The sequence below is a fragment of the Octodon degus genome, unplaced genomic scaffold, assembly GCF_000260255.1.
Source record: "Octodon degus isolate 3935 unplaced genomic scaffold, OctDeg1.0 scaffold00120, whole genome shotgun sequence".
In the NCBI taxonomy this organism is placed as follows: domain Eukaryota; kingdom Metazoa; phylum Chordata; class Mammalia; order Rodentia; family Octodontidae; genus Octodon; species Octodon degus.
Window position 1 is genome coordinate 5,174,057 of NW_004524696.1, and position 15,563 is coordinate 5,189,619.

General features: G+C 45.2%; 1 protein-coding gene across 1 annotated transcript; it reads left to right on the forward strand.

Moving 5' to 3' along the window:
• Positions 1–1,839: 1,839 nt before the first annotated feature.
• On the forward strand, positions 1,840–15,258 carry Galr1 (galanin receptor 1). The gene is made up of 3 exons (XM_004640198.1): positions 1,840–2,510; positions 6,740–6,805; positions 14,941–15,258. The coding sequence occupies exons 1-3, from the start codon at positions 1,845–1,847 to the stop codon at positions 15,256–15,258; spliced, it is 1,050 nt and encodes a 349-aa protein (XP_004640255.1). The 5' UTR covers positions 1,840–1,844.
• The last annotated feature ends 305 nt before the right edge of the window (positions 15,259–15,563 follow it).

The window sequence follows — 15,563 nt, forward strand, 5'->3', positions numbered from 1 at the left end:
GTACATGGTTAAGGTAGTGAGCTACATCAGAATCTTTCTATAGGAGGATGCAGACCAGCGCAAGGGAGATAGAAAAGGCCATAATACCTCAGTCCCACGTTCCCCAAGGCGAAGCTGCTCTTCGGTCGACTTTGTGGGTACATTTCTTGCAGTTCTTGCCGGCTTTAGCCATATCCCCAGGGAGCTTCTCCAAGAAGCTGTGCCCATTATTCTTTGTGTTATGGCCCCTGTAGCCCTGTGGCCAGCAGGGAATGGAAGCTCAGTCACCATGGGAGAGTGCTGGAAACAGGCTGGTGGTTTTGAATCCAAATATAGACAAATTACACAAACTCTGTAAATATGCATGTCAATTTCAGCACTTTCTTTGGGAACTACCCAAACGATGATACTGCTTGCTACCACTGCTTAAAGAGCTCACTTTCTTGTTGCTATATCCAGATTTTATTTATAGCAGTGATTTGATATTAAACCTGTTCTTTCATTTTACAAATACTTTACTTTTTAATACTGTTTATGTCATTCATATGAGTGATAAAAGGCAGAAAAGACCAAGAGTGGAATGGTACCAACAGTACATTGTCTTCTGAACCCCCACCCCCACTCCCTGGGGCTGGGATTGAGCCAATGGCCTTGTTACTGCTACCTCCCTTTTTATCGCAGCTTTTTGAGACAGGATCTCCCTAAGTCTCTAAATTGTCTTCGCTGTATTTGAACCTGCTACACTCCGGCCTCAGCCTTCCAAAGCGCTGAGACCGCGATCCTCACCTTATCCTTATACACATTTATAAAGAAAATTTCGGATTTTTTTTTTTTTTTTTCCTTGCTCATCTCCTCATAGCATTTGAAAGGACGAGGTTGGGATTAGACAGAGAATTTTAGGAAATGCTAGGTAGCAGTGCCAATCCTTGATTTTCCAGGGATTGTTCTGGGGCAGGAAGCGCTCTCCCTGGCAGCGCCTGGAGAACACTAAGGGTAACACAACTGGGAGGCTGCGCAGCAGTCGCCTTCGTCCTGCTGGGACAGCGCTGCTCCCAGTGCCGCCTTCCCGGGACTCGGCCAGCCTGCACCTGGGGAGCCCAGCGGGTTTATTCCCGCCGGGAGGGGGCGGCGAACCCTTCGGTTTAGGAATGTTCTCCCTCTGCTAGCGGGCGGTGACTTCCGGGGGGCACCCTGAGGAGGCCCGCAGGGGGCGCAGACTTGAGCAGGGCTGAGTCTTCCCTGCCGTTCGGATGCAGCAGAGGTCGGAGCTTCATGCTCTGCCCACCACCAGGAAGCACAGAGAGCGCCAGCGTCCGCCCCGTGGACTCTGGACTCGGAATCCCGACAGAAACTGGAGAGAGTTGGAGGCACTGCGCGGCGGGGAGGCTGCGCGCGGGGAGCGGAGGAGCCCTCTCCAGCAGGCCGAGTGCGCTGCTCAGTGCAGCGCAGAGCCTGAGAGCGCGGCGGCTGGGGGCGGCCGGGAGCAACAGGTAAGGACGGGATTAGGCGCGGGGCGGGCTCTCTCCATCCTCTTGGCTCCCCAAGCCAGTCTTTGTGCTTTGTGACCACGAAGCAGTTAGAGGCGTACAGGAGCGGACCTCTGCGCACCGGCTACCGCCGCCACCGCCAGGAAAGCCCAGCTGTGGGCTTGCTTCCCCAGATCCTCTCCAGCAAGGGCTGGCACGAAGACAGAGCCGCCGGGTACGGACCCCAGCCTTGCCCACCCAAACTGACTAGCTCTTGCTGGAAACTCGCGAGCGCGGTGCTCTGGTTTGGGAGCCAGGCAACCCTGGCGCGAGCTTTCCCAGGTGGACACCACTCCTAGTGCTCCCCGCTGCCCTGAGCTGGGGGCGCCCAGGTGGGCGATGGAGCTGGCAGCCGCGAACGTCAGCGTGGGGAACGTGAGCGGACCAAATGCCTTCGCCGCGGAGCCGTGGCTGCTTTTCGGCATCGGCGTGGATAACTTCATCACGCTGGTGGTGTTTGCCTTGATCTTCGTCTTGGGCGTGCTTGGCAACAGCCTGGTGATCACAGTGCTGGCGCGCAGCAAGCCGGGCCAGCCGCGCAGCACCACCAACCTGTTCATCCTGAACCTTAGCGTCGCCGACCTGGCCTACCTGCTCTTCTGCATCCCCTTCCAAGCCACGGTGTACGCGCTGCCCACCTGGGTGCTGGGCGCCTTCGTTTGCAAGTTCACCCACTACGTCTTCACCGTGTCCATGCTGGTCAGCATCTTCACCCTGGCCGCGATGTCCGTTGACCGCTACGTAGCCATCGTGCACTCGCGGCGCTCCTCCTCTCTCAGGGTGTCCCGCAACGCGCTTCTGGGCGTGGGCTTCATCTGGGCGCTCTCCATCGTCATGGCCTCGCCCGTGGCCTACCACCAGCGCCTCTTCCACAGGGACATCAGCAACCAGACCTTCTGCTGGGAGCAGTGGCCCAACCTGAGCCACAAGAAGGCCTATGTGGTGTGCACCTTCGTCTTTGGCTATCTGCTGCCTCTTCTGCTCATCTGCTTCTGTTATGCCAAGGTGGGCACTGAGCGGGCGCGGGCTGTCTCAAGGAAGGCGGAGGGGCGAGGGGCGCCGGGTCCCACCTCCTTTCCCTGTGTCCCTGGCCGAGTCTCTCGGCACCCCTGCTCTTGCCCTGTCCGCTGTGTAGCGTTCAGAGTGCTGTGCGGTGGGATCCTCTCTTCTCCAGCGTGCTGTCCCTCTGCTTACTCCCGCACAGTTGCTGCGGCTGGTGCAGGAAAGTTCCTTGGTGTGTGAGAGAAGTTGGGGAAAGTTTGCCACCCGCTCTGGACGTCCAGTAAAGCCGCTGTTTCTTCTTCCCCTCCCGGGCTTCGTTGCCCTCCACGCCCCGCAGTGCTGCCTGGGTCTGCCCTGAGCTGCTCCTCCGATGTGAGACTCAGGCTGGCTTCCAGGGACTCTCAAATCGTATAAGCTGGGCGCAAGGAAGTTAATTCCCTGCAGCCTTGGGAGCTGCCCGAGTGCGTTGGGGGAGCTTGGTCTGTAGCCGCGATGTCGCCCTCTTGCTGTTTATGACTCTCAGCTGGGACCTGGAGGGTCCTCTGGGTGCACAGTGGGCCCTTATTTCCCAGGGGTTTGCAGAATCAGCCTTCCGAGTGCGGAACAGCACTTTGCATTTTACTTTAAACAAAAGTTTAGCTTTCTAAACCAGAGCAGGAAAGAGGTACTTATTCACAGACTGTTGATGGGAGTCCCCAAAGAACTACGGGTGGGAGGGAGTGGAAAGGCAGTGTTTCCCCATTCTTAAACACTTATAGAAGCAGCAATGAGAGTTCAGTTCAGCTGTGAAGGGCGACAGGACACGGAGCTCCAGGACCATCTCTTCTTGCTGGGAGCTAGTGCTCATTTTGAGACCAAAGAGTCTTTCCTTCTCATCAATTACACAAGATTTGAAGAGTTTATTCTCATCAAAATGTCTCAAACCTCTTTGGCAAACAACTTGCATGTTTGAGTAGCTCAACTGCATGATTAGTAGTCACGTGATAGGCTAGCCATTCTTGGACAAAGTCCAGGGCCCAGCATTTCCCCTCAGGGCACCCTCACCAGCAGACTCCCCACCCCAATTCTGAGGCTTCCTTAACTCCGTCTCTCTCTGGTTCTCCTGCTCCTGAGAAGGTTGTGACTACAAGACTATATTCCTTATTTTCTATTCATGTATTTTTCCCAGCAAAATTGTTTAGAATAAACGACATGTCCCTGCCCTGTTTATACTATTTGTGCAGATTCTATTTCGAATGGGACCGTTTGGATATTGTCTGCAAGAGTAGTCTGAGCCCAAAGTTATGCACACAGGAATACAGTCGAGGTATGGAGTTTGGAAAATAACTCTTTTAGCAATTTGGAAATGGTGGTTTCAGCAACCAGTCATCTGCAAATAAAAAAATTAAAACATACACACAGCAGTTGTCTGATTTAACTTGCATCATCTCATTTAACTTGCACAACAACCCCATGGGTGGGAGCCATTGTTCCTGCTTTGTTAGTGAAGAGAAGGAGTTTCCGAGGAGTCTTCTGACTGGGAAGCTGGGAAAGGATTTGAGATGAATTCTTCAGAGAGGGCTGTGGGGAAGGAGGGGCAGAACATAAGTCTTGGGGCTACAGTGATTCTTAAGAGATTTGTCTCTTAAATTCCTGCTATCTTGCATTTGAATTTAAGCACTTGTCTTTATTTCCCCAAAGTTTTTAGGAAAATTATTTTAGTCTTCATGGAAAGGCAAGGTCTTTTAGGACCGGTCAGGCTATCTTTCTGTCATTTAACAGTTTATAAAAATTAAATGTGGAGGGCAAAGTTTAACGTTGATTTTAAAAATTTAATGGCTGCGTGACCACTTGTATATTTTTATGAGGAAATAGTTTGTTTCTAAGAACAATTACAGAAATCCTTTGCATTTGAAGAAATAATTGCAAATTCACTTCAGAGTGGGAGTAGCTGGGGATGCGATATTCTGAGCTGCTATGTTTTCCTCATCTATTAAGTATGAGCTATACAATTAATGACATTTTTGAGTATGAGGTCCAGGACTGGTTGTTTTCCCAATGTCCAAATCTGGTGGTCAGCATGTAGACTTTGAGATGGCCAAAAAAGACACTTGAACTTAAAATGTGTGGATCTTTTTTCTCATTTCTCAGATAAAGTTAATCAGAGAATTGTGTGCTAGTGTCCTCTGCAGCAGGGTTTAGCAGAACAGCTGTTTATAGGTGAAAATCCCTGAGGAAACACAGGGCCAGAGGACAAACTGCAGTTGCTGGCCCAGGGGTGTCCCCTGAGGATGCCTCCCCTCTTTGCTGTTGTCTTCTACTTGCTCCCCTTAGAATTAATTGCTGCACAGAACCCCCCTCCATCTAACAGGAGAATAAACTCCTGTTGTGCCCACCTACCACATTCCTTCATGGGATGTACCCACTATGACCTTGGTGTGGGTTTGAACAGACACCTTCCCCCAAACACTTGGAAATGTCTAGAATGGTAGGGAGATGACACCGTGGGGTCATAGTCATAATCGATCATGATACTCACATTCTTTGTCCTGTGTATTATTGTTCATTGTAAGAGCTACTGAAAAGAAATAGGGCTCAGAAAAATATGGTTAGGAATTTTCTGCACTGACCAGTGGACAACATTCAGCATTCTTAGGTGCTTCAAAGTTGCTGAGTGATGACCTGATTTAGTTTGTTGATGGTAGGAGTAGACCTCCTATAACATGTGAAACAGACTGTGCAGGTGTCCCTGTCTGATTTTGTGTGCAGCTTCTCCTCTAGTCACACTGTGTCACCTGCCCTCAGTGATTGATCATTGCCATCCTTTGCTCTCACCCGTGTGGCAGGCTGCTGGTGGTCAGCTGGACAGCCCGATCTCCTTGGTCAGGGCCTTTCCTCTTAGTCATCCACCCCTCTTATGAGGTTTTCTCACTTGCAGCTCTCAAAAGGCTGCTCCCGTTTTTTCTCTATATATCCAGGTTTTGAACCCCAATTTCTGTTGGCATTAATCCATTGTCAATGTATTGGTCATCCTAAATGTACCCATAGCAAGTGAAGACTGGGATTACTTCAGATGATGCTAAGCTGTTTCAGAAAATGAGAAGTATTTTAGTAGGGCAGAGGATCTAAAGTCAGAAATCCATAGTCTGACTACAACTGTGAAGCAGCATAGGTTTGGCGAGTTGGTAAATAAATTTGTGACTTCTCAATTACGACATGACTGATTGCCCCAGAAATTCAGCTTCTAGCCAAAAGGAGCAGACTTCTGTAATAAGCCAATTTGATTCAATCATTTCCCTATTGCAGCGCTGGAAGGAAACAGAAATGGCTGGAGTGTACCTCCACTTCCCCAAGAGACTCTCCAGCAATCCACAGCCAATCTGAAGCCCTTAGTCATGTAAATGCTGAACTGGCTCCAGGTTCTCCCATAGGGGGAAAATAAGCTCTGGTTACAGTCTTGCAGGGTTAGCTCTGTCAGTCAAGTGGAGATTGGAAATTCTTATACAGAGCCAAATCACTTCATGTCATTTCTGTTAAATATTACTCTGGGAAAAGCAGTAAAAAAAGTTTTTTGAATTTAAGGAAGCCAGTGTATCTCAAGGAGACATCCTGACAAGGTTATTGATTGTAAAGCTCTGCAAAATGCTCTATAAAGCATCAGAGATGCTGAAGTCCAAAAAAAAAATACATTGCCTATAAAAGCATGTCAAATGGGTAGGATATGAATAACAAATGAAAGGAGGCTCCATGGAGAGTTATCTGCTTTATGGAGATTTGAAGTGGCACAAGCTCATGAAAGGAACACAAGGAATATGTGCAGGTGAATGATGCCGAGGTTGGCTTGATCACACTCAAGAAAGGTTGAATTCTATTATCTACGTTTGTTCATCTGCCTTTTCCCATTGGGAGGCAGACTTCCAGAGTGCAGGTCTCTAGGCTTCAATCTATCTATTATCTGATATTGTGCTTGATGTATAGTAGTAGTGAACAGGCAGTTGCTGACACATAGACTTCTGCAGGAAACTGAGGCAGGAGACAGATCAGTCATATACAAGAGGGGCCCAGGATTTCTTTAAATGCTAGAAAGCCAGACACATTCAGCAGTTAGACTCTTACTTTGCCATGTAATGTGTGTTCCTATTTTAGGGAGTATACAGTAACATTGCCACTTCATTGTGTCCATAATTTTCAGTACAAAACTGGCAATGTGTTGTATGAGGCAAACTGAGATTTCATTGGTATATATTTTTCAGGTTCTTAATCACTTACATAAAAAATTGAAGAACATGTCCAAGAAGTCAGAAACATCGAAGAAAAAGGTAACATTAATAAATGTTTGTCTCTGTCTGTTTTGAGAACTTAGTTTATTTTTGTTTTAAATTATCTTTATATCTTCCAAAGTCTACAGCAATCTTGGTTCCTTGGGCAGATATTTGCAGGATTTATTACTGCTAAGTCAGAGAGAAGTGATTGTGGGGCTGCAGGAGCACAGCCTGCATCCAGACTTAGGAGGCAGTGCAGAGGCCAGGAAAGGTTGACTGTGGGTACTTTACGTCATGGGGAGGTGTGTTCTCAGTTGTCTGGGGCGAGGGCAGAGGTGATTCGTGAGGACATACCTTCATCTTATTTCATTTTTACCACCTCTAGTGTGATCCCAAAAGGCCTGGTTTAATTCCCTTTGAGAGCTCATTGATATAATTACTCCCCAAAGACTCAAGAACCTTTTACTGTTCTTGGCTCTTCCCCCAACATACTGTGGGGAACAGGATGAAAGATCATAGGGGAACCTGATCTCTTATAATCCTCTTCTTCTTTCTCATCCAGTGATTCCTGATTTGAGCAGATTTTCCCCAGAGTAATACTAAAGCATCCAACTTTCTGATATTTATCACTTTGTACATTTGAAAAAAGACTATTTAACTCATTGAGATTAATTTAACTCATATTCAGATAAGAGCTATAAAATTTCTGATTTCAGAGAGTGGAATGAAATTATTAGATAATCTGATGGGGGAGGAAAATATTATACCCAAGGTTTTAACCTGGAAACATTGCTAACAATGCCTTAAAATACCTTGTTTTTCCTTATAAATATTTATTGTGACCAGTGACACATATAATTTTCAGAAGTTGTAATTTAATTACATTAAAAAAATTCCACTCCAAGAGTTTTTCTTGATGTCCCTGTGTGTAAATCATAAAGTGGCTAAAATTTGCTTCTTTGCAGAATTGATAACCAAGGGTGGAAAAATGGTTAGAAAGCCCAATTTGAAGTTCCTAGCCCCCTCTTTGGAACATCTGAGGAGGTCAGCTGTTGAGTTGTGTGAGTGGAGCAAAGGCCAAAAGCTGGTTTCCTCCTGTTTTTAGCGAGGTACTCTTTCTCTGTAGCTTTTATATTTTTTCAGTCTGTTAGAAAGCCTTTGAACCACACTTCTCATCTCTATGAAAATTATGCATTAGAACAATTAAGGATTGTTTCTGATTTCCCGTTGGGTAGTTATTTAGAGTATCTACCCCATGCAGGACTGAGCCGACCTAGGGGGTATAAGAGGAAGGGCTGCACTTGGAAGCTAAGGCTGCAGTGGAAGGGAGGTGTCTGAGCCCGGAAGCACTGCTCAGTGCTGAACTCTTCAAGAAGCAGGGGAGGCAAAGACTGATTTCCCTTGGGAAGGAGCAGCTCACTGTACTTAAGGGAGATGACACCATTGCTACAGGTTTATTATTGATTTTTTAAAAATTAGGGTTATCAAAGAATGCAATGAGGTATATCTAAAATATTAGATGCATTGTGTTCAGGTCTATGGTTAGGTTTTGGGTGTTTATGCTGTGGTTCTATTCTCTATATTTTAAAAATGTTACAGAGAAGCTGTAATGTTTCTAGAGAGGAGCAAAACAGTTAAAAGAAAGGAAATACATCTTATAAACAATGATTAGAAAAACTTCTATTTTATTTTATAATAAAAAAGTAAATTTAGTAGTTTAATAATTTCTTTGATATATGCATATATGTGTAAAATATCTATTTATATAAAATATCTTGTTCATTGTTTGTAGAAAGGTGTTAGTATTTGAAAAAGAGAAGAAAATTTATACTATTTCCTCATAGTAACCCTCACTAGCTACTGAACAGATGTCAACTATCTTTTGTTATATTTAACTGCCTTTTTGTTTACATAAGGCAAATAAATGTGGTGGTGGTAGGGTACATGTGTGTCTAAGGAACAGATAAGGGAGAGGTGCAGGGGAGGGGCTTGCAGATCAAGTGGAAAGAGAAAAGAAGTCGGGAGAAGGGACAGTAGGTAGAGGAGCAAGGGAAGGAAATCAGAGAACGGACAGTGATGTGGAGAGGAAAGAAGAATACAGGATCAGCTCCTGTGACAGTGAATGTCTGGCGACCAGAGGGCCGATGTCATCTAGCTTTGGTCAGGAGTGGACTGATGGGACACGTATTTCAATGGATGATGGACAGATAGGATGTAGACTTTGGTGGCTTGCTCTTCTCTACTCTGTTTCTTGGTTTTCTTCTCAAGGGCTAAGTAGAATTTCCTTTCTCTATAGTATCACTGTGGACTGCCATAACATAACAAAATGAAACATACCGGTTAGCTTATAAATAGAATTTATTTCCCAGGGCTCCAGAGGCTCGAATATTCAACACCCAGTGCCAGCAGATTTGAGTCTTTCTGGCTTCATAGATGCTGCTTCTTCACTCTTCATTCTTACACGGAGGAAGAAGCAGGCAGCTGTCTGGGAGGGAGGCTCTTTTACAGAGGCACTAATTCCATTGATGAAAGCTCTGAGCCATGGCCTAGTTACCTCCCTCTGGGTCACGGCCTAGTCACCTCCCCCTGGGCCCATCTGTTAATACTATCTCTGTGAAGATTAGGTGTCAGAGTACAATGTTGAGGGTTAGACACAGACACTTAAACCATGTCGACATCAGGGGAGGTTTATGATTCTTATGAAGTGGAGAATTCAGCCTTTTGTGATAACTATGCAGTTACTCTATTGTTTGGAGGAAAATGCAAGAGAAGAGGTGATTTCTATTACAGAAATAATAGTATAGAACCTTATAACTGCTGAAATGTTTTTATTGAAGCTTTACCAGACACAAAGAAGTGTTTCTGGAGTGAGGCTCACAGGATATGAGAATAAATTCATGGGCAGTGCATGGAAGACCTCAGAAGAAGGTGGTCAGGGAGGGGTGGTTTCTTCAGGGAGAGGACCTGGATCAAAGGCTGCCTTGACGGTTGGGCTCTTTCACTGGCTGCTTTTTGGGTTCATTTTACTTTCTGTTTCTCTGATTTGAAGTAGTTCTGTAGCTTTTTGGCTGTCATTTATACAAATTGTTCAGTGTTTTTCATCATTCTCATCTTTTTGTCACCCTTTGATTCCCAGCCAATTTTCACTGGTACATTGTGAGTGACACTCTTTGAAGAAAGGACAGATGTCTCAAATGGCTTGAAAAAGAGCATCCTGTGATCAGAAGTCTAATATTTTTTAGATATTCTCAGTTTAAAGAACAAAAAGAAATCACCTAATAAAGAATCTAATCTCAAGTATAGTAAATATTAGCATGGAACTTTAATGACTTTTCCCCCATTTATCAGCAGGTATTATTGGGGTTCTATGCTTTAAATAGACTCTTGAGATTAGTAATTTACAGTCTGCCTACAATTCCATTTCCTGGAGAGGCAAATGATCCTGTAAGAAATGAAAACAAGTCAGCCTCATTTTCACAAAGGGGAGTCTGTGTTACGTTCCCATTTCAGAAAGAAAGAAGGGACACAGACTTTTTTGCTTCTTCTGATGAGGGGCTGCCTTAGTCTTGAAGGTTGTTGGTGTTGAACAAAACATCGCTTTGGTTATCTTCACCTTGAGGTGAGAGAAGTAATTTGCACTTCATAGTGTGTTCTCAGTAATTTATGAATGACTCTCCAAGCACCCCTTGAGCTTCTTAAAAAGGCTAGCCTCCCAATAGCTCCTACCAGATGAATCAGCAATGGTTGAGGCCCAGAGCTTTGCACTGGGTAGCAATGGGTGTCCTGACTTCCCAGGAGCCCAGAGCTGGGGTTGTGTGCAGTGTAACCACATCTTGAACTTTAGTTAGAGCATTCTAGACCTACGGTGTTCTGAGTTGGAAAAGATGAAATGGAGAATCAAGAAACCTGGTTTCCTGTGGGCATGGAACTTCCTCCTTCTTTGTCTACCTCCTCCTCCTCCTCCTCTTCCTCCTTCTCTTCCTCCTCCTTCTCCTCCTCCTTCTCCTCCTCCTCCTTCTTCTTCAAAAGGAAAGACTTATTTAGCTCACAGTTACTGGAGGTTTCAGTCCATACTCAGCTGGCTTCAAGGCAGACTGGCAGATGGCAGAGGGCAACCTTTCATGGCAGCGACCAAGAGCAAAGAGCAAAATAGAGAAGTAGCAGCAACAGTGGATACAGAGAGCAAGTCTGTCTTTCTGTCTCTCTTATGTTACATTCAGGCTATCAGACCCAGGCTGGGTGGAGCACTCACACCCATAATCCCAGCAGTACTCAGACCCACAATCCCAGCCTCAGATCATGAACTGCACAGTTCTACAGTTTATGATTAACTCATCTTCTCAATTTTGCTAGGATCTGTTACAAGGGAAAAAAAAGAAGGTCAAAATCATTTACTCTTTCCAGCCACGCACACACATTTGTCTCCTGATGCTGTTGTATCTGAAGCAGTATCAGCCCGGGGACTTGGGTAACAGGGCTCAGGCCTGTGTCCATGGTGCTGATTTGTAAGTCAGGGAAGAGAAAGGCAACCACAGTGGGCTGAGAAGGTGGGAGAGAAGTGCAGAGGACAGGAAATACTTAGACGCTTTGCTCAGATCAAAGCTGGCCCTGACAAGCTCTCTATTAAACTCTTAGGAGTGATGTTAGATAAATGATAATTTATATAAATACCTATTCAGTACTGTATCTCAATATTTATACTATAAACTATAATCTAGTCACATCTCAAAGCTACCAGTTGACCAGTTAAAAGAAAAATGACTCTTGCCCACATTTCTTGTCCAATTTTTTGAATTACAGATGTGTAGAGGCACAAACACTGCCATAGAAAATATTCCACACTTGGAGCAGATTGCCATTCATTTGCCTTATGGGTTTTGATAAGATATGGATCTTATCAATCAGCTGCTGAGGTCAGAGCACATTTGTGCTTGGCAAACAGTTCCTAAAAGAAGCAGTAGTATCATTTGGGTGATTATTTTATGAAATGCAGATATGGCTTGATTGTCTTCAAAAGAAAAGGGGAGTATTTCTGTCCTATTAGTAGGCATAATCGTATCTAGATTATTTGATTAAATGCTCTGGGAGTGGCATTTCTCACATACTAATGGGTAAATGAATCAGTAGCAAGCACTTCCTTAATACAGGTAAGCATATTACCTGTTTGCTTTGTGTGTTATTCACTAAGTGGTTTAAAATGTAAGCTTTTACTCCATAACACCTGGCCACAGGCTTTTATACCTCAGTTGTCTTAGTGCTTATGTGGATAAGGCCTTGTCTGGGGATCATTTCCCAATTTTTTCTTCTCCATAAATTAAGTGCTGTGGAGATATAGATTTGAGACAAAAGCCTGGTGTCCCAAGAGAGCAGGAAACACTGGACTGAGCCCAAAGAGGGTTGCTGTCTGTTTACAAATTCCCGGCAAGCTGGGACCCAAGGCAGCAGATAGCAGCTTCTCCTGCAGGTGCCCTGTCCTTTGATTCCCTTGCTTGAGATGTTATTGGCTAGCATTTGTGTAAACCTAGTGTTAAGCAAATAGTGAAAGTTAATAGAGATAGTAGTTTACATTCACTTAGGTAATTATGCACATTCCTTAGTCTGCCTTTACCCCTCAATAAATGTGAGCTCCTTCTGAGGCTCTGGGCTCACTTGGAGAGAGACTAATCTCAGTGAGACCTCTGAAGCTACATTCATCAGGTCTTCTCATCGTTTCTTTCGGCACTGACCAGTAACTTACAACAATGTGTAAGGTTGGGCAGCTAGTGCACGGCCCAGACCTGCTGTCAGCTCCTCGGTCTTGCAAAGCCCAGGGTGCCTATCGAGCTTAGCTGTCCTACCTGCTGCTCCTCACTGCTGCATATGCAGAGATCTAACCATCCTCTCCACCATTTCTGCCTGAGTGCTGGCCACAGCTTCATGGCTTCCAGCCTACAGTTTTGATCAATGCATATCTAGGTCTTCTTACATAGCATCTGTTTGGAAAAGGTTAGTATCTCACATGTGAACTTCTCCATGTCATTTTCAGTAAGAATAGGATCCCCACTCGAGAAACAGTAAGAAAACCCTCTTGCCGTTCAGGAATGTGGCCCTCACAGCTGTGTAGAGTTGCACTCTCTTTCTGCTTTCTCTTTGCCTAACGATAGTCCTACAGGGCCTGAGGTCTTCGTGTTTTACATGAAAGGATGTATGTCTTAATAGTGTTTTTTTTTTCTTTAAAATAAATGTCTTGGTATTGAGGATTGAACCTAGGGTTTCCACACTGAGTTACATCTTCAGTCACCCTCCCTTATATTTTTTAAATTTTGAGGTATGTTCTCGCTAAGTTGCCAGATTTCCCATCCTTTGCTCATACTTGCAATCTTTGTACCTCATTAGCCCAGAATTCTGGGATTATAGGTGTGTGTTGGCAGACCCAGCTTTAATAGAAGTCATTTTCCTGTGTCTTATTCTTCCATCAGTGTGAAGCTATGAGAAACATAAGCCTCCATATGGTTCCACCTTCTTTCAGAATCTGCTAACTTTCTCTCCTGTCCATACATTTCAGTTAAATTGCAGAAGAGCATGCTGACTGACAGCCATCGGTTAGGCCAAGCTTGTGATGTGAGTCGGCACCCTGACTGGAATGTCAGGGAAAGATCCTAGCCCTGCAGCCTCTAGGTCTGCAAAGTAGGCAGGTGTTGAAGCATATGCTAAAGTATGACCACCTGGCTTGTGCCTGAGGGAAAGCAGGAGATCACTGGAGCTCCGGCCCTGGGCCAAGGGCTCTATAGATGTGCCCCTGAAGCCCTTGTGTCCCTTGTTCTGCGGAGTGAGAAGGAGAGTGCTGGGATCACACATGGGAGAAGCCAGAGCTGCTTTGTCTGATTAGGTTAGAGAAGTGACACAAATACTACCTTATGAGGGGCTTGTGCCCCAGATGCTTTGCTTGATGGGGAGCCCTGGGTAGCAGAGAAGGGGGTGTGGTTGGTAGTGACCATGTAGATTTGTGAACCTCTCTCTCTGAAACTCCCAACATTTCTGCATGTGGATTTGGGAGCATACAGTCTTGGCTTTCAGCTCTGCCTTTGAATTTTACTGTGGAGCCTACAGCTGTCTTAATTCTTCTGAGTCTCAGTTTCCCTGCTTAAAACCTATGGGTCCCTCTAGGGCTTACTCTGTAGGACTGTGGAGGAAGCTGAGCAAGGTTGTGCATATAGCCAGTGCTTGGCCATTGTCGGCTTACAGGCTAATTGCCTGGACTCTTCTGTGACCAGCAAGGCCCCGCACCATTCTGAAGCTGTCCTTCTTTAAGGAAAGAGCCCACTGGTTCTTCTGAATTTTACAGTTGAAAAATACTAAGCTCCTTTAAGGCATTTAAATAAGATATACTATTGTCTTCTGTTTGACTCAATAGAGATCTCTTTCAATAGTCACAGGTTTCTACAGCTGTTGCCTTTCGTCAGGTATTGGACAGGGTCATCCTTTGGAGGCTCAGTCTCAGCCTTCTGGTCTGTGGTCAACTGGGCTGCATGTCCACAAAGACAGCACACAGAGCAAAGCAGGCACATATTCTCTTGTGTTGGAGGTTGTCAAACAGAGACAACTGCCTCCTAGCTCAGCAGGACTTGCAAAGGGAATACTTGAATCCTGCCTCAGATTTCCAAGTGCTTATGATTTAGGAGCAGCATGGGAAGGATTAAGACAAAAGCCAGCAAGAAATGGGGCCAGTGATCAATAAACTGTAAGTGGAATGCCTCAGTGCATTAAGTCAATCAATGTGGTCTTTAGTTTACTGAAGTTTAATGAAGAGAAACAAATATCTTCACACCTGTCCATGGAAATGACTATTGGGAGCAAAGCTTGGTGCTCTTAGAGCTACCACCCCAGAGATGCAGCGGGGTGTGTGCACCCTGGCAGAGTTTTTGCTGGTTTAATAATTAAGGGCTTTTATATTTGCACATTTCTGTTCCTGTGATCGAGAGCAGTGGTAGCTGTGTGTGTTTTTGCTTTTCTTTTAAAAACTTTTACAAACAGAAACATCTTATGAAGTGAAAGCACCTGTGTAGATTTAGTGACTTTCTTTTGATCCCATGAAAATAAATCTGACATTCCCTCAGGGTGGGTTGAGCGTGCGGGCTTCCCCTGGTGTGGCCGTGCACCTCCGGTTCTCCTCTTCACCTCTGCTTTTTCTCTTCCCCGTCCTCTTCCTCCAGACAGCACAGACGGTCCTGGTGGTGGTTGTGGTGTTTGGGATCTCCTGGCTGCCCCACCACATCATCCATCTCTGGGCAGAGTTCGGGGCCTTCCCGCTGACCCCAGCTTCCTTCTTCTTCAGAATCACTGCCCACTGCCTGGCCTACAGCAATTCCTCGGTGAATCCTATCATATATGCCTTCCTCTCTGAAAATTTCAGAAAGGCCTATAAGCAAGTGTTCAAGTGCCGCATTCAAAATGAGTCACCTCTAAATGAAAACAAAGAAAACAAAACCCGAATAGACACCCCATCGTCAACCAACTGTACTCACGTGTGAAGAAGATGCATGGGTTTTGCCTGGCAAGCTCCATTTGTGGCTCATAAAAGAAAATTCAGTGTGCTGCTGAGCTACACGGCAACTTGTCCCAGTTACAATTCCTACTATTTTAGTCACATTCTGTTTGTGTTATAGGGAACTTTGGTTCCTAATTTAGGTAATTCCTAGGTCTAGTGAATATTTATTATTCAGGTTTATTTTATTTTATTCATTAATTATAAATCAGACAAAATGAAAATGCTATAACTTTTGTACCTCTTGAGAAGTGAAAGCATAGCAGAATTTTATAGATATGTTTAATTCTT